At 38.5% G+C, this 20,056-nt stretch overlaps 2 protein-coding genes across 2 annotated transcripts; both read right to left on the bottom strand.

Annotated features, from left to right (window-relative positions):
- Positions 1 to 3,036: 3,036 nt before the first annotated feature.
- On the bottom strand, positions 3,037 to 6,128 carry LOC110872258 (probable disease resistance protein RF45). The gene has a single exon (XM_022121032.2). The coding sequence runs from the start codon at positions 6,045 to 6,047 to the stop codon at positions 3,246 to 3,248; it is 2,802 nt and encodes a 933-aa protein (XP_021976724.1). The 5' UTR covers positions 6,048 to 6,128; the 3' UTR covers positions 3,037 to 3,245.
- A 1,257-nt stretch (positions 6,129 to 7,385) lies between these two features.
- LOC110872259 lies at positions 7,386 to 9,997 on the bottom strand. Its single transcript, XM_022121033.2, has 2 exons — positions 9,820 to 9,997; positions 7,386 to 9,725 (listed from the first exon to the last, which is right to left on the bottom strand). The coding sequence occupies exons 1-2, from the start codon at positions 9,830 to 9,832 to the stop codon at positions 7,582 to 7,584; spliced, it is 2,157 nt and encodes a 718-aa protein (XP_021976725.1). The 5' UTR covers positions 9,833 to 9,997; the 3' UTR covers positions 7,386 to 7,581.
- Between the last annotated feature and the right edge of the window lie 10,059 nt (positions 9,998 to 20,056).

Genomic DNA, 20,056 nt, shown 5'->3' with positions numbered 1-20,056 from the left:
AGGTGGGAACCATTCATTGGCATATGGTCTTAGTACCGAAATTTCGTTTGATAGATTGCCGAGGTTCTGAGATATTCGGTCTTTATGCTGCTTATCATCTGGGTATCATGGTTGTATCTTTTACCGAAAAATAACGGGGACGCAAGTCTAGATCTTCCATGATACTATACATACGTGTACATATTGCATACTGCATTCGACCTCAATAAGTGATAAACAATCACATGTCCATATCAAATAAGTGATAAAATATCACATTTATCCGGGTGTCAAGTTCGTCTCTCTGCTGTACGGAAGTACTGACCTGTTCACGGACTTGCACCTGTGCCCTCATGCATACGAAAATCAAGTTCCTCATCAATAAGTGATTATATCACATAGGACTTGTTTTCAAATCAAAATAAGTGAGTATCTCACAATTTTATACGGTCAAACAGATGATAATCGGTATACTCACCGGTAAGATGAACACTCGTGCATACCTTGATACGGGAATGTGTCGTGATGTGGATGAACACCGGTCGGTAAGTATAAATCATACCTTAACGTATCCTCTAAACATGATTACATCTGATAAGTTGAGCTTAAGTGGACAACAATACCGATAATTGTTATAGGATGCTTATCTTAATGTTAACTAACTAAACAACAAGAGTGTTTTGGCATGACCGTACACTGATATGATTCTCTTACCCTCGAAACTCGCAAAAAGAATGTTTGTATATATTTATTTACTGCTTAACTTTTATTATTTCTTTTAAACAGTTTCGTCGTTTGGTGCATATCAGCACGACATTAGCGGTGATGTCGTTTGATAACACTCAAAGGATTTTAAATTGTTGTCTTTTAATTTCAAAAATACCAAAAAGATTTTAGGCTTGTTTTAATATAAACTTTATAAAAGCCAAAAAGATTTTATTTCTGCTTTATTTTCGATCGTACGATGTTGGAGCTCAAGTCTTCGTTACCTGAAACCTGACTGAAAACCAAACTGACTAAATCTTCATAAACGGTCGAAATTTGCATGTTTTGAAAGTTAAAAACTAAAATTGACAAATTTTATTAAACTTTCAAACTGTCGGACGGTGTTTGATTTTGACATGGTCACTCGTGTGTCATTTGTTTATACTATTCCAAGCAGTTGTTCTCATTACGCGTTTAGATTTCTTGCATGTGCAGATTCTAAAGGCTAGGAGAACATGGTCGATGACAAGCCTTGGAATGAAGACACGACGAGAAGGCGCTCAAAAGATGAAGATGATCGAGTTGCCGCTGGCCATCATCAACACCACAAGGATCTCACTTCATAAAGATAAAGTCTTTTCACGAGCATAACTCAAGGGGGAGCTTATGTTAAGGGGGAGTTTGTCAACACACTTCCTACATGATACGGGTAGTTTGTTGATACACTTTCTACTTTCAAGACGTGAAGACTTTGAAGATCCTCCGACATTGAAGACATGATAGGACATCAGAGTTTTGAAAACCTGAAGACCAAAGACCGTCGAAGTTCAAGACGAGTCTACACTTTTAGAAGAACAAGACAAAGCTTAGAGATCAAAGACAAAGCTACAGCCAAGGGGGAGTTTGTTGGTGCACTTGTGTCTGTACTTTGTCTGTATTCGGTCTTATGTAACGATGTCCTGATTTGTGTTGTAAGTTGACCAAGTCAACCATCCTCCGGTTTGACTTGGACAACAGATTGTATGTTGAGAGATGTTCTGATCGAAGGATGATGTAGAGATCGAAGGATAATTTGGATCCTTCGATCTCATCGAAAGATATGCTTCGAACGATAGACCTCGAAAGACTATCCTTCGAGGTCCCTGCTTATCCTTCGAAAGCATTGTATCCGAAAGATGATCCTTCGGCCCATCTTTCGGATCCTTCGACCAGACCTGCTGAGCTGGGTATATATACCCATGCATGTGTTGAGTTTCGGCAGACAGACACACAGACAGAAAGAGAGAGTATTCTTTGAGAGCATTCTGTCCAAACTCACACACACATCTTAGAGAGTTTATAGAACACTTCTGTAAACATTGAGCTTGTAACCGAACCCTCATTGCATTAATACAAGTTGTGTTAATCGGTGAACTTGTGTGTTTGTTTCTCTACTTGCTACTAACTCGGTTTGCTTGCTAGCTTGGATTCCGCACTCGCTAGTAGGTTTGTATAACAAGGTTTAGGTTCGTAATCCTCCGCGAAACAGGGACCTACAACTAACAAGGAACTAATCCTGACCCAATACTAATACGTTTAAACAATAAACCTATTATCTAAATTACTTAGACTAATCTCCTCCGAACCACCCCTATAGAGATTACCGTACCACCCTCATACTTTCGTATTTTATCCGTTTTGATCCTTCACATTGGTATTGTTATGTTTTTCACAGTTACAACATCTATAATAGCTTGCTTGATGTCAATTAGGCCTGGCAAAATAAGCTTATCCTTTCCATTTTGGGTTGATATGGGCATTTTAAATTTTAAGATGGGTTAATTGGCATAATTGGCCGAAGGTTGTGAAAAACAGTCAGAGGCGGGTTGCTCAACCGTTGAACCCAAATTTCCACATTTGCAAGTAGATTTTCTTTATAAAAAGGGTTGATAATGGTTTTTCTCATTTAAGAGTTTTATCAACTTTCTCTTGAAGAGTGTTCTCTTCTATATTTTGTGTTTCTGCCTCATGGAACTTTGATGTTTCTTGATTTTCCCTACTTACCACTTGTTTTTCTCTTGCATTTCTGTGATTCTTCTTGATAAAAGCAATGCCCTTAAAAACAAAATCATTTTATTTATCCCTTGGTAGCAAATTTTCTTTGCTATCATCTCTTACATTGTGGTCATGTCATTATATTTCTTTTTCTTCACCACTTTAATACGAAAATCAAACATGTACCACATAACTTCGAATGACATTTTCATGTCCTGATGGCGAATTACCTAAAACCAAATAAAAAAGGTACAAAAACATATAAACAAATCAGTAGGAATTTATGCTATTCTGCTAACTGTATTTATGGGCACCAGATGAATAGAACATTAGAAATGCATATGAGATAGAATATTAGTGCATAGCATGAGTACAAACATTTTAGTACTAAGCAGTTTGTCTATGGCTAATCTCTATTTGCTACAGAGGCTCAAAGCTATCAGATACAACTTGGGTTTGGACTCTTTCAAGGGTAGGTCAAGATAGATAAAGGTTCGGTTTACTAGTGGGACCGTTACTCAGCCGTTCTATTCATTTTCCACAATCTTGGTGTGTTTCTTCTTTTTCTTTCGAGTACCAGAAACAAACTGCTTTGGCATATTTGTCAAGATCAAATTCTCAAAACTCTGTATCTGCAGCAAGGTTACAGGAATCTCCTCTAGCTCTCTACAACACCTAATGTCTAAGGTATGTAGATTCGGCATTGTTCCACCATGTGCGGTCCAAATTTTTAACCTTTCCAGCTTCCAAAGCTTCAGAACTTGGAGCGCAGGGAATCCGTTTTCCGGACAACACATTTCTTCTCCCACATAAGATGCAGCTAAAAGCCTCAGGACAATCAAGCTCGGCAGCTGAGATAGTGTCGGCATGGGATCTTTTTCTAGATGCGAGACTGATAAAGTAAGAACTTTGAGTGCAGGTGGCATCTGGTACCAATCAATAGATTTGTGTAAACTTCCTAATAAGTACAGTTGAGAGAGATTTACAAGACTCGAGAAAGGTTTAACGATGAGCTCTGAAGGCCGGCCCATTTTGTCCTTGGACCTCAATCTTAGAGACGGAAGGCTAGACAGTGATGAAATCCACAAACCGATTTCTTCATAGGAGGATGAATGGCATGTTGTCGTAGTGGTGGTCGTTGTTGCCGTTGTGATGGTCGTTGTTTTTACCGTTGAGGATGACTGCCTTGTCAGATCAAGTTTTCGTAGGTTGGTCATTCTGCTCAAAGTTAAACCAATCTTTCTTGCGATCTTCTCGTCTACGAACAAACCCCATAGAGTTTGGAGCTGGCTCGGAGCTCTATGTCTGGTTGACTGCACAGGTATATCTAGACGAACTCCGTTCAGACAAAGATGTCGGAGATGCTTCATATTCCATATAGAACTTGGGAGCGCTGTGATATGTGTGTGCTTGATGTCAAGTGTTTCAAGGTAGAGCAAATCACCAAGTGAAGACGGAAGAGTGTCTAAGAAAGTCCATCGCAATCCTAAATACCTCAAGTGATATAAGCTCCCCAGATTCTCCGGTAGCTGTGGTCGATAAACACCCTCTAAATCAAGCACCCTGAGCAATCCAAAACCTCTTACTCCAATGATTCTTTCTAAAAATGTTCCTACTTCTTCTGCAGGCGTATCTTTCTTTCTTCCATTGAAGGATATGTAGGACCGTAGATTCTGGTTGAAAGGTTTGGTAGATGGGTAGTCTTTGATATTGGTGTATTCAACCACCCGGCGAACTCCAAATCGAGGTTCTGTTGTTGCATTTGGATTTTCGTCCGACGTTTGGTGGAGGTGGAAGAGGCCTATTTCTACACCTTTCGGCATGAAGATGTCATATAGAACTCCAATCATTCTGCATCTTTTGGGAGTCCCATCAGATCGTCTTTTTGTTATTTCCACCATGTTTCTCTTCACAAGCTCTTCAAGATATCCTTCTACAATGTCCTCCAGAATAACCCCTTCTGATGGCTTTACATAACCCTCGGCAAGCCACAACCGAAACAACCTTCTCACAGGTATTTCAAATCCTTTTCGAAAAAGTCCCAAATAAAGAAAACATAGCTTAACGTGAGGCGTAAGATCATTGTAGCAGAAAGCTAAAATGTCAAACGAAGGTGATTTCGCTGCAAAATCATGTTGCTCAAAAACACTCAACCAATCTTCATACATCATTTTTCTAGTTGATAGCAATCCAGCAAGCATTATTATCCTTAGAGGGGTCCCTTTGCATCTTTCGGCTATTTTGTTCTTTAGATCCTCTATGACATCACCTGCGAATGGGATTCCTTTTACACCCCATACTTTCTTGATGAAAAACTTTAACCCATCTTCCATGTCTAGTGGTTTGAAATGATAATGGGTTGTTGCATCTGGAAATGAAGCAACTTCTTCATCAGGGGTGGTGATCACAACCCTACTTCCATTGTTTGTATCTGGCAACACGTCTTTTAGTTGTTTCAAGAGACCAGAACTTTTTACATCAATCACTACTATCAAGTACTTTTGACCCTTCAAGAACTCATTCAGCTTTACCATCAAGTCCTCATCTTTGAGTTTATCTTTCGCCTTCAAGCTGGTCACTTGTTGCAGTATAGTGATCATGAGATATCTAATCGAGCACTTTGTGGTGAGGATTACGAAAGCGTGACATGGAAACTTGTTCTTGACCTCTAACTTGTTGTATATCGTCTTCACATGAGCTGTTTTCCCTGTTCCAACCTCTCCAAATACCAAAATAATTTGAAGTGGTTTGCTATTGCTGGTTAACTGCTTCACCAACTTTTCAACATCTTTCTTGAAGATGGTTTCTTCCTTCTTTGGTGCATAATAACCATCGCTCTCTTGCCATGGCTGTTCATCGCGATTCATCGCATAAGAACCTTGAACAGGTGCCAGAGCCAATGAAGGTTTTCCTTCTTTCCATTCTTGAATTTCTTTGCTGATTCCATTCATCTTGGATTTGAGTCTGCGAACGTTCATAGAATCAACCATCTCATCTGGTACTTCTCTGCAAAGTTTGAACTTGTTCGCAGTGACGGATATCCGCTTCTTGACCAAACCCATATTTTTCAAGCGTGTTTCTGTGAGGGAAAAAGATTCTATGTCATCCTTCACGCGGTAGACTATGTCTAGAAACTTTAGTATCCATTCTGTAAGCACCTTGTCACCTTGTTCTTGATGTTCTACCTCATTTAAAATGCTTTGCATCTCCCTAAGCTCCATGACAACCCTTTCTACTTCATCTCTAACCTTTTTAAATATATTTGATTCTTCGATCCGTAAGTTTGTTAGGTTGTGTAGTACCACAGAGACAATGGCCTCAACAGCCATTTCTCTACAGTAGGTAAAGACAATTGTTTTTGGTGTGTGTGTGTGAATAGCATAACCAGTAAGTGAACTCTTATCTTTTTTAGATCCACTGATGGTCCTAGATCACTTTGGGCGGCTGAGATTCCATCTGTCACTATCATATTTTCATAATGTAATCTATCAGTTTGATTTTTTCTCCTTGGTGGTCCACACCTCATGGACTAGAACAGTCCAAGTAACTTGTTTCTGTCAGGATAGTGACTTCAATTAAACATCAATAATTCTAGCGGTCCAATTCGTTCATTGACTTAGAATTTTGTTGCCCTTGTAGTCAATTCTGTAATTATGTTATTCATGTGGACCATATCTTTTTATTTTTTTATTTTTGTAAGAAAGGTTATTGCTATTTCTTATCTCTATTGTCACAGCCGTGAGATACGTGAATCATTGGTCGAGTAATTACTTTTTCTCGCCTAAATACTAAATATTTTTGTTCTATACACGAATAATGATACATACGCTCTATGGTGTTGCGTATCACAATATCATCATTGATGGAAAATGTTTCATACCAAACGAGAGAACTCAACCCAAAAAGACTAGTCTGATGGGTGAGGGAGCTCATTTGGTATATAAACCCCACATCAGTTGCCCATACAACCGATGTGGGACAAGTCCTATACCTTGCAATGGTATTAGTCCGTAACAAAAGCCTGCGAGTAAAAGTAGACAAGCGTCTCGTGGCTAACTGAGTTATTTGTTTCTGACATGACTATATATATGTGTAACGCACCTAAGAAAATGATTACTTTCATGATTTTCTCATATTTGTTTAGTTATTGGAGCTTTTATGCTATTTTTCGTTTTATGATTTACATGTTTCTACATAGGACTAAAATACTAGCAACTGAAATTTTGGAATATGTAGTCGATCTCTAAAATTAATGAAATCTGTTTGGTTGAACAGCCAGCTTAAAAGCAATGTTTGGATATAAAAATAGAATATCCAATCTTGAGTTTGTGTATCATATCCGCTTGACTAGATCGTTCATTTAATGTATATTTAATCAGCCACATTGTTTCTAGTGGTGGTTTTAACTTTTAATAGTTTGTTTAACGTATATTTTATCAGCTATATTGCTGCTAGTGGTGGGTTTCATTAGTGATAATGACAATTAACTGAGCTATTTTATATGATCATGATTATTGATTCTTGTTCTTTAGTTATACCTATGGTTTACCTGCAAACTTTTGTGTTAAAAACTCTCAAAGCCAAGAACCTAACTATCCAAATCCTACAGAGAAAATGGACCGTAAAAAGAAAGAAAAAACCTAGGTATAATAAAGCAGCCCTATATCTAACTAGAGATCATATGTATTGTTAAAGAGCTAAGTATATAATTGCATTTGCAGCACATTGATTACAGAGTATATTCTTATACTAAAAGCCAATAATTCTTTAGGTAACATGCCAAGTTGGCCCAACCCCCTCCCCCCCCAAACCGGACCCTGCGTTTGCGGGAGCCTCTTGCACCGAGTTTGCTCTTTAGCTTCTCTAGGTAACAGCCAGCTTAACTCTTCCATGACCTTCTTCAATCTTAAAGTGTTCAGTGATGCCAAGATGTGCCATCAGAAGCCAAACATGAGTAAGAAGCTCTCCACCCTTTTCAAGCTGTTGAGCATGGTCAAACCCTCGGCATTGACTCGCTGCATAGCCAAGAATCTCCACCCACACATCACCCACCATCTTCCACATCTTTCCAGGATCAGAATCACCCATCTCACTCAATGAAGCCGCAAGCTTGCACGCCTCAAACAATACCGACTTACTACGATCCCCCTTTACTGTTGCCGGAAACACTTTGGTGCTCACTTGCCCCAGCATTTCATACGCCTCAAGTTTACTTGTGCTGTTTCTCTCTTTAAAGAACACCATGGCTTCTGCACATGTATCTCTGAACCGTATCATTCCTATTCCAATGGGCAACATGAAAGGACACATGACCAGTATATATAACATGTAGTCTGCTAATTGTTTGCTCAATATCATGTAGTGATTCCATTCTTGTTTGAATTCCTCACCAGTCTTATCTAGATTGAAGCATAGATCAGTAGCAATATGCCAAATGAGAATGCTATGATCGAATTCCACATCAACCGTCCATTTAAATGTGCCATAACTTTTGTGGGTTCGCAGAGAGACCGCTCCACGACAGGTGTTTAAGATCTTTAGATCCAATTCTGTGTCGGTAGATTTCTCTTTAAAGTGATTAAAGATGAAAGATTTTAGTTCGGGTGTTATTGTAAGATGTTTAAGCTGGAGCATACTCTCCCATTTCTCCCATAAGTTCTTGATCCTTTTATGCAAAGGGATGACTTTTGAGATTTTTTGAAACGATGAGGATTTATGGTTGAGGCAAAAATCTATCAAGCTGTATTGATACATAGAGTTTGACCATCTTTTTCCTTTCTGTGAAGACTGGAGCGACGAGACTACACGCTTAAATGGAAACTTCGAAGAACGATGGCTTAACCATAGATTTGCCCAATCCGAGAACAGCAAAGATATGGCTGCATATGCTTCAAGCAAAATAGCACCGATCAGCAATATGCAAGTAATCACAACATCTTCAGGTTGATGTTTATGTGGCCTCATGTTCATGGATGCAACAAAAGTCAATAACACCGAGAGCGTGATGAAGGAAGTAGCGAGCCGGAAAAACAAACCGAAAGGAGTGTATATGATAGGTGCTTTTGTATAGAAAACATCATAGGCAAATCCAAGTTCAATTTCAATCACCTCAAACGCGGTGTTGTATTCCTGTTTCTCAAAGAAAGACTGACTCACATCTCGCGGATGGAACCCGAGTATTAGATCCACAAAAAGCCGCTTGAACTTCAATGTTTCAAAGAAGTAATCCGCTATGTCTAGTGTGCTAGCATCAGGGTTAGGAACAGATGGAGCAGCAGCCCCCGCAGTGTTTTCCACATCATCTTCCGGAGAATTTCCCTCGTCCACTTGCACAGCCGCAACATAGTACCCCTCAGCCTCTTTCAAACAGAACTCCTCCATAAACCTAGCATAATTCGGACCAGGGTCTTGATCTGCAAGAACCGAATCACGAAACTGCTCCCGGTTAGCCGACATCAGAACCCAACTCCTCTCACCATACTTGATAATCCCACAAACAAGCATAGGAACTGTGAGGACAGAAACAACACTGCCATCCCATGCCAACAGAGTGATATAAATAGCTGCAGCCGTCTGGACCACGAGTCCAAGCAAGTGTCTTAACCATAATTCGTTATCCGCTAACGCGTAAGCAGTGATGGTGTCCGGCCCACCTAGATGAAGCAAAAGAAAGGGTGCCCAGAAAGCCATGAGTGTTAGATCTCCATAATCTTTGTTGCTGTTATTAGAACTAGAACTGGCTGAATTCCCTTGGCGGTCGACCAGGAGGCCGAGGGCCACGGTGGCTATCCAGTCGGCTAACAAGTAAGCACACCATATAAAGATTCTGATCCTTCTTTTGGCTATATACTTTCTGCGGTGACCGCTGTAGATTAGTGAAGTTTGCAGGGTGAGGCTGAGAAGAACCAATCCTCTTAGCTCCCATTTGTTCCATTGTTTCCTCACAGGATCTGGGAAAATCTCAACCAGTCTTCTTTTATCATCCACAGTGATGAAGTTACTGAAAACTGACAAAAAAGGTAAATGTTTAAGCTAAAAAGTTAATAATAAAAAGATAAGTGAATGAGTTGGAATCTTGATTTTGGATGTTGATTAACTTACTGTTGAGTACCATCTTTTGTTATAATTTCTGGACTGTAAAAGATGAATATGTTGTAGTGAACTGGTGCTGTATGAGTTGGAAATTAGATGTAAAGTAACATATTGACCTTCAAGCTGGTTTGGTCAATGATTACAGTTTAGAAAGATTATTTTTAATTGGAGGATATTTGAGTCGGTGATTGGTGGGTGGATATGAGCTAGGTTTGGTCTCACGGACCAATATATTTATATTTGGTTTAATAATAATAAATAAGGCTACACTACAAAACATACTACTTTCACACAACCAACCACTGATGTACAAATCTGTCGGTGAAGGTAGGATCAGTCTGTAGTAACTGAGTCAGGATAATTTTATCTAGTGTCTAAAGTATTCGGTGCTTAAATTAGGGTTGTGTTAAATACACCTAAAAGCCAACTTTTTTTACTTTTTCCTACAAGTCAATTTTTCAAATTTCCATAAACTAATAAATTTTTAGTGCACTTTTCAAGTTTCCATATATCTTTTAATTTTTTTTACAGCTGCAAACAATTTTTAAAAAATACAGTTAGTAGTTAATAAAATACACTATGTATAACAATATAAAATTTATCTGTTTTTAGTTTCTTGATTAAAAACTTCTCCGAAAAGTGTGTATGCACATATTCCACATAGTTCACCTTTTCTTCAGTTTTTTCATAGGGAAATAATTTAATTTCAATTGCAGCAAATATCTTAAATAACCATTAAATCACATAAAATAAAGTCACATTTTAATATAATCCACTAAAATAAAACTGACCTTTTTGTTTTCCATTTAGACTGAAAATATATCATATGAAAATAACTGGTTTTCTCAAATTTTATGACTTTTGACTTTATAATAAAACATAATTATTACTTTTAACTTTATAATAAAATAATATAATAAAGTATTTAGTCATTATTAAATCATTACTAATTTGACTTTTGGGTATATTAATCTTTATCTTGGGTATATTTATCACACCCCTTAAATTAATAACAAACCCATGTCATAATTTTTGGTTCAATGAACCTACATTGTCATTGAAAAAAACACAACATTTCAAATACATATATAAAAAAAATCCATTTTATAGTTGTTTTTCTTTGAGTTTTCATGTTTTGAAACAACTCACTACATCTTCAATAGTAAGTACTTTTGCAAAGAACTATTTTTCAGTATAACAAATGCAAGCATTGTTCATACAGTCATCATCAGGGGCGGACCTAGCATATAAGAAGGGGCAACCTCCGCTACGGCTTGGCGCTCCGGCGGTAGTGTAAAATTAGTGTAAATTTTAGAAAAATTTGACATTTTTACGATTTCGTTACGGCTTTTTTATAAAACGTTACGGCTTGGCGAATTTTCTAGATCCGCCACTGGTCATCATCCATTGGATGCAATTTGTTTTTACTTTTTTCATTGAAGAAAAACGTCTGTCAACATTTGTCGTTGGCTCGTTGCAATCGATGAAACTAATGCTAACTTTAATAAAGAGACGATAGAGGACACATATATCATTTTCATTTAGGCTCGATTAAATGAATTGTGAGAATTGAGAAATAAGAAAATGATATTTTTTTTAATTTGTAATAACTTGCTTTAAAATGAATAGTTGGGCTTATTCAAATTGGAATTAAAAGGAGTGTGTTAATTGGTTAAACTCTTAACAGTAATTATTTATTTATTTAGGTAAAATTCTATATAATTTTTTAGTTTGTAAAAACCTTAAATAATTCTTTTAGTTATAAATCCGACGGGCACGATGCCAAAATTTCATAACACCAAAAAGGTGGTCATAAAAAAGTATTAGGGTTGTTTAGAATTTTCGTGTTATACGTTCTACATGAAACACAAAAAAATGACCAAAAAAGAATGAGGTCTGGTGATCCCATACCTTTTTACTTAGCTCCGCTAATACTCGTTGGTAATTTGCCAATAAGGGTCTTTTAGAAAACCAATGTCACACACCTCTAAAGCTACTTCTAAATCTTCACTAATGTATCCCATGATACCATTATCCTTGGCCACTTTGGAAGAAACGTCTTCACAACAAATCTAAGCACCACTAGACTACAAACCCTTTCGTTTTAGGAAAAAAATGTGTTTTAAATATTGTATTTATTCATAACCATTATTTTTGGTACGTGGCATGGCGGTCTAGAACGTGAAAAACACCACCGTATTTGAAACAGGGGGCACAAGTGTCCACGTGCCATTCCTATGAAGCGCAAATAGCTCTTTGTCCATTGCTTGGCATCATTCTAAAGACTTGTTAGCAACGGTAAAGATAGTGGGTTCAATGGGAGGAGATGTGGAGGTGGTGGCAGTTTAGGCAGCGGGGTTGTATCGATCTGGTTGTTTAGGATTAGGACGCAGGTTTGATGGTCGAGGTCGAGGTCGAGGAGGTGGTGGTGATAGTATGTTGGTATTAGCGGCCTGAGTAGGTGATGGGGGTGGAGATTGTGGGGGAGATTGAGGAGGTGGTGATGGATGCGTTGGTGATTGTGGTGGTTCGGGTAGAAAGCCGGGTAGTGGGTCAGGAAAAATAGAGATGTAAGGAAGGGTAGAGGGTGGTGGTGGTGTTGGTGTTGCTGAAGGCTGATAGGGAAAACATGTTCGTTGAAGCGAACATGCCGAGCAATGTAGATCCGATCAGTGGAAGGGTCAAGGCAGCGATAACCATGGTGAGTAGGACTGTAACCTAGGAAAATACAAGGAGTACACCGGAATTCAATTTTGTGACGATTGTACGGATGAAGGTAAGGAAAAGACTGACAGCCAAAGACTTTTAAGAATGAGTAATCCGGTTTTCGTTTGAAGACATGTTCAAAGGGAGATTTGTTAGATGAAACACGAGAGGGGAGGCGATTTGTGAGGTATACAGCTGTTTCAAAAGCAAAGTTCCAGAAGCATTGAGGAAGACTGGATTGAGCCAAGAGGGTGAGTCCAGATTCCACAACATGACGATGACGATGTTCAACAAATCCATTTTGCTCACTGGTGTGAGGACAAGACCGTCAATGGATAATGCCAAGGTTGCGACAAAGATTGGTGAGAGATCGAAATTCTCTCCCCCCAGTCAGTTTGAATACATTTAAGCTTAGTGTTAAATTGACGTTCAGTCATGGTGATAAAATTAGCGAGGATGGTGTAAACATCTGATTTTTGATTTAAGGGATAAATACACATATAATGAGTACAATGATCAACACATAAAAGAAAGTAGCGATGATCGTCAAAGGATGGTTCGGGAGAAGGGCCCCGAACATCACAATAAACAAGATCTAAAATATTATTGCTACGAAAAGTAGAATTAGGTAAAGATAACTTTGAGATTCCACATTGACAAGAAGAACATAAATTATTTGATAATTTGTCCGAAACAGGTAAAGAAGAATAAGAAACAATAGAACAAAAAACTTGAGCATGAGTATGTCCTAAGCGTTGATGCCAAATGTTTGAAGAGGCTTTCACAGCAGTGAAAGCAACCTTGGGCAAAGACTTGAGTTGTGGAAGATGAATGGAGTACAATCCCTGCTCACTGGGGCCCGAAAGGAGGGTAGTGTGTGTAGACTCGTCCTTCACAACAAAATAAGAAGAGTGAAATTCAAAGAAAACATTGTTGTCAAGACAAAATTTATGAATAGATAAAAGATTTTGTTTTAGTTGAGGAACATGAAGGATATCAGATAGGGTAAAGGTTTTGTTTGGTGAGTAAATTTTGGATGAACCATCATGAAAAATGGGTACTGAGTTACCGTTACCAACAAGTAAAGAATCATTACCATAGTAGGCCTCAGAGTTATCCATGCTAGCCAGGTCCGGAGTGGCATGATGAGTTGCACCAGTGTCGGGCTTCCAAGTAGGTCCAAAAGATGGGCCAATGACGTGCTGTCGTGGTCATAATCAAATTTAATCCAATTACTACTAAATAGCTAGTGGCAAGTGGGTATCGCCACAGGGAGTTTGTGGAATATGTGTTATTTAAAAGTGTGTCTAAATTAACCAAGTTAAACTAATTGCAATGAAAGTAAAATGCAAGAGTTGGTTTGATTGATTTGATTTTTAAAACTAAGATTATTAGTCTAATTGCAAAATGAAAGTGTTGGTTGTAAACAAATTAGAAACAAATGACCATCTTTAGTTTCCAGTTTGCTTCGACGTTTATGCTATCATTCCACTAGAAAGAACTACATAGACATAGCTCATGTGTGACTGCTTGCAGTGATGAAAGGGAACTAAGTACTCAGATTCCTAGAACGTGAGGTTGTTACCCGATGATCAATCAACCCTTATCCAAGCCTAACTATACCCATGATATCTCGATTGCCAACGGCACCAAGAACGTATGGTTTCTAATTAGTTTAACATAAGAATCAACAATTTACAACAAAGCAATCACACACCATAACAAGCAATTCAATAAAGATAAATATTGTTATCCTAGAAATTAGGAATTCAAGCATAAAGTCTTGCATAACCTTCAACCAAAGATGATCACAAAGTATTTAGCCACTCATGGCTTGAATCATCATCCTCACACAAGTTTCAATGTTCATAACAATTAAAAACACAAACCGAATGATTAGAGAATGTGTTCAAGCTCCCAAGAACACTCAAAATCGCCCCTAGAACTGTGTGTAACCAAATGGGAATGATTAGACATGAAAAGACACCATAAATCCGCATTAAAAGGTGGAAGTTACACATTTACGCAGGTCAGCGCCGTAAGCTACGGTGGCCACCATAGCTTACGGTGGCTTGGAATGGCTTACGGTGGCTTTAAACTGTCATACGGTGACAAAAAGTGCCGGTCGATGCCGTAAGCTACGGCCCTTGCCGTAGCCTACGGCAGGCTTCAACATGAAAACTTGTTTTCAGCATAACTTTTTCATTTCAACTCCGTTTTCTTCACCGTTTTCGCCTACGTTCTCATAATTTCGTCCTTTATCATGCTATCCTCTTAATTCTTCAATTCCAAACATTTTTGTTTTCATTGATGCTCCAAATTACTTCCATTTTAAGCTCCATTTGCACTTGCACGTACAAACAACTAGTAGTTACCAAGTTCAAACAATTAAACGAGTAAAACATGGGATTTTAATCTTTTTAAGGCACTTAAGGGTTGTCCTACGGACCACCCGTCAGCCAACCTCTGAGCGTGTTGTAAAGTTGGCATGTGGAGCAGGTTGAGACTGGTTCGATTGAGTTGGACATTGAGATGATAAATGTCCTATACCACACCTGTTGCAATAACCATAAACAGTGTTTTCAGTAGAAGCCCAAGAAAACGGTTGTGTGCCACTGCTATCCCGAGGGCGGTTGTTAAAACCACCATGTGAGTTGCCACGAGAAGATCCACGTGATCCACGACCACCTCGATTGTTATTGAAGGACCGAGAACCAAAGTAAGCTTGAGGTCGTGGAGATTGAATGGGGTTTAGTTGATAACCCAATTGAGTAGCCATTAGTTGAATATTTTGTAGTTGTTGAAGTTGATCAATATTCGGTTGTTGAACCGAAGGGGCAGCAGTCGATGATGATTGTTGAATCGAAAGAGCATTTTCCATGAAAGCATGGGGGTAGCAGTCATCAATTTTGTAAAGACATAATCATGGTCACACAGAAGACCATGTAATTCTTGGAAGGAAACGAGAGGAACACGGGCTAATAAGTTGGCCTTGAGACCATCGTATTCCTCTCTAAGTCCTGTAAGAGTGAGCATGACAAGATCCTTGTCTTTAACCGGTTCTCCGATGTTAGCAAGGGCAGTGGCATACTCTTGAGCCCTATATTCTGCCGGTTTTTCATCACCTTTCATGGTGATTCTCAGAAGTTGACTTTTAAGGGTAAATTCACGAGACAATGTAACAGGGGCATAAGGCCATTCAAGAGACAACCATACCTCACATGATGTTTTTCCTTGAATGTGCTGATAGGAATCTTCATAAACTAACTGTTGAGATGATAAGCATACAGATATGAGCATCATTGCAGATCTACAGGGTGTAGCTTGGATAGTTGCAGACTCATTTGTAACTTTCTGTATAAGCTAAAAAGTTAATAATAAAAAGATAAGTGAATGAGTTGGAATCTTGATTTTGGATGTTGATTAACTTACTGTTGAGTACCATTTTTTTTTTATAATTTCTGGACTGTAAAAGATGAATATGTTGTAGTGAACTGGTGCTGTATGAGTTGAAAAGTAGATGCAAAGTAACATATTGACCTTCAGGCTGGTTTGGTCAATGATTACAGTTTAGAAAGATTATTTTTAATTGGAGGATATTCAAGTCAGTGATTGGTGGGTGGATATGGGCAAGGTTTGGTCTGACGGACCAATATATTTATATTTGGTTTAATAATAATAAATAAGGCTACACTACAAAACATACTACTTTCACACAACCAACCACTAACCACTGATGTACAAATCTGTCGGTGAAGGTAGGATTAGTCTGTAGTGACTGAGTCAGGATATTTTTCTCTAGTGTCTGAAGTATTCGGTGCTTAAATTAATAACAAACCCATGTCATAATTTTTGGTTTAACGAACCTACATTGTCATTGAAAAAAACACAACATTTCAAATACATATATAAAAAAAAATCCATTTTATAGTTGTAGGTCCCTTGTTGGAGGATGACGAACCTCAAACCTTGTTATACTAACCCACTAGCGAGTGCGGAATCCAAGCTAGCAAGCAAACCGGGATGAGACAAGTATAAAGCACAACACACAAAGATTCACCGATTAACACCACTGTATTAATACGTATGAAGGTTTCGGTTACAGGCACAATGTTTACAAATCTAACTTGCAAACTCTCAAAGTGTGTGTGTGTGGTTCGGACAGAATGCTCTCAAAACTCTATCTCTTTGTCTGTCTCTCTATGTGCATCTGCCTAAACTCAACACACTGCATGGGTATTTATACCCAGCCCATGATGTCTGGTCCGAAGGATCCGATAGATGGTCCGAAGGATCATCTATCGATGACAAAGCATTCGAAGGATCAGCAGGGACCTCGAAAGATCACCTTTCGAGATCTATCATTCGAAACATATCTTTCGATGAGATCGAAGGATCCACATTATCCTTCGATCTCTTATCCTTCGACACAGAACAACTTTCAACATTTCACAAACTGTTTGGCCAAGTCAAACCAGGAGGACGGTTGACTTGGTCAACCTACAGGACTGACAAGGACATCGTTTACATATAGACCGAATACAGACAAAGTACAGACACAAGTGCATCAACAAATTCCTCCTTGGCTGTAGCTTTGTCTTTATCTTCTATAGTTGTAGACTCGTCTCGAACTTCGATGGTCTTTGGTCTTCGAGTTCTCAAAAACTCTGATGTCCTTTCAAGTCTTCAATGTCGGAGGATCTTCAAAGTCTTCACGTATTGAAAGCAGAGAGTGTATCAACAAACTACCCGTATCATGTAGGAAGTGTGTTAACGAACTCCCCCTTAACATAAGCTCCCCCTTGAGTTATGCTCGTGAAATACTTTATCTTTATGAAGTGAGATCCTTGTGGTGTTGATGATGGCCAGCGGCAACTCGATCATCTTCATCTTTTGAGCGCCTTCTCGTCGTGTCTTCATTCCAAAGCTTGTCATCGACCATGTTCTCCTAGCCTTTAGAATCTGCACATGCAAGAAATCTAAACGCGTAATGAGAACAACTGCTTGGAATAGATAGTATAACCAAATGACACACGAATGACCATGTCATAATCAAACACCGTCCGACAGTTTGAAAGTTTAATAAATTTGTCAATTTTAGTTTTAACTTTCAAAACTTGCAAATTTTGACCGTTTATGAAGATTTAGTCAATTCGGTTTTCAGTCAGGTTTCAGGCAACGAAGACTTGAGCTCCAACATCGTACGATCGAAAATAAGGTAGAAATAAAATCTTTTTGGCTTTTACAAAGTTTATATTAAAACACACCTAAAATCTTTTTGGTATTTTTGAAGTTAAAAGACAACAATTTAAAATCCTTTGAGTGTTATCAAACGACATCACCGCTAATGTCGTGCTGATATGCACCAAACGACGAAACTGTTTAAAAGAAAACAATAAAAGTTAAGCAGTAAATAGATAAATATACACAAACATTCTTTTTGCGAGTTTCGAGGGTAAGAGAATCATATCAGTGTACGGTCATGCCAAAACACTCTTGTTGTTCAGTTAGTTAACATTAAGATAAACATCCTATAACAATTATCGGTATTGTTGTCCACTTAAGCTCAACTTGTCAGATGTAATCATGGCGAGGGGATACGTTAAGGTATGATTTATACTTACCGACCGGTGTTCATCCACGTCACGACACATTCCCGTATCAAGGTATGCACGAGGGTTCATCTTACCGGTGAGTATACCGATTATCATCTGTTTGACCGTATATGATGTGAGATTCTCACTTATTTTGTATTGAAAACAAGCCCTATGTGATATAATCACTTATTGATGAGGAACTTGATTTTTATATGCATGAGGGCACAGGTGCAAGTCCGTGAACAGGTCAGTACTTCCGTACAGCAGAGAGACGAACTTGACACCCGGATAAATGTGATATTTTATCACTTATTTGATTTGGACATGTGATTGTTTATCACTTATTGAGGTCGAATGCAGTATGTAATATGTACACGTATGTATAGTATCATGGAAGATCTAGACTTGCGTCCCCGTTATTTTTCGGTAAAAGATACAACCATGATACCCAGATGATAAGCAGCATAAAGACCGAATATCTCAGAACCTCGGCAATCTATCAAACGAAATTTCGGTACTAAGACCATATGCCAATGAATGGTTCCCACCTGGTCTTCAGTCGATTTAAGATTTATATCACCCTGCACACTTTAAAATGATTGTGAGCCTACCGATACATCTTATATAGAGCTGCTTATCGTTTTTCATTTAAGGTTTAAAGAGGTTTAGATAGACCACTGATGTACTATCATTTTCTCTTTTGCTCGCCAGGAAACTCATTTTTGTTTTTCTATTGTTTTTGTGTTTTTGAAATTTTTCGATGTTTTTGGATTTTCCGATTTTTGGATTTACTCCCCCTAAAAACAATAAACTAACAGAAATTTAAAAACACAAAGATATTTACAAAAATGATTTTCCGATGTTGGTTTTACTCTTGCTTGACCTTAATGCCGTTTACCAATAATAAAAAGTCAAATCTTGATTTGTCAAATGCTTTGGTAAATAAGTCGGCACGTTGGTCATCGGTGTGGACCTTAACAACATCGATTAGCCTTTTGTCAAAGCAATCACGTATGAAGTGATATTTGATTTCGATGTGTTTGGTCTTCGAATGCTGCACAGGATTTCTAGTGATATCTAAAGCAGCAGAATTATCAACGTAAATAGGAGTAGTTAGGAATTCAAAACCGTAGTCCCGCATTTGTTGTTGGATCCAAAGAACTTGGGAGCAACAACTTGAGGCAGCAATGTATTCAGCTTCGCATGTTGATGTAGCAACGCACGTCTGCTTCTTGCACTGCCATGTGACTAGGCGATTTCCTAAAAACTGACATCCAGCCGTTGTGGATTTGCCGTCGATTTTGCATCCGCCAAAATCAGAATCACTGAAGGCTACCAATTCAAAGTTATTATCCTTAGGGTACCACAGACCGGTGTCAGTGTACGCCTTCAAATAACGAAAAATCCTTTTGACAGCTGCAAGATGTGAGGCCTTCGGGTTAACTTGATATCTGGCAAGCAGGCACGTTGGGTACATTATGTCTGGCCTTGATGTTGTGAGGTACATAAGAGATCCGATCATGGCGCGATAGTTTGAAGGGCTAACAGCTTCTCCCTTCAAGTCAGGAGTAATTCCGTGATTTGTTGGCAATGGGGTACCAATGGGCGTTGCATCAGACATCTGGAACCGGCTCAAGATGTCACCAACATATTTAGTCTGATGGATGAATATCCCAGACTCTGTTTGTTGTACTTGTAGGCCCAAGAAGAAAGTCATTTCCCCCATAGCACTCATCTCGAATTTATCCTGCATAATGCACTCGAATTCCCTGCACAAGACATCATTAGTAGAACCAAAAATAATATCATCAACATATACCTGTACCAGAAGAAGATCTCCATCTTGTTCTTTGATGAAAAGAGTACAGTCGATAAGACCTCTACGAAAACCGTTCTCCAGCAGATAGTGAGATAAGGTTGCATACCAAGCTCGCGGTGCTTGA

The sequence above is a fragment of the Helianthus annuus genome, chromosome 8 (genome assembly GCF_002127325.2).
Source record: "Helianthus annuus cultivar XRQ/B chromosome 8, HanXRQr2.0-SUNRISE, whole genome shotgun sequence".
NCBI lineage: Eukaryota > Viridiplantae > Streptophyta > Magnoliopsida > Asterales > Asteraceae > Helianthus > Helianthus annuus.
This window is presented reverse-complemented; position numbering and strand designations above follow the sequence as displayed.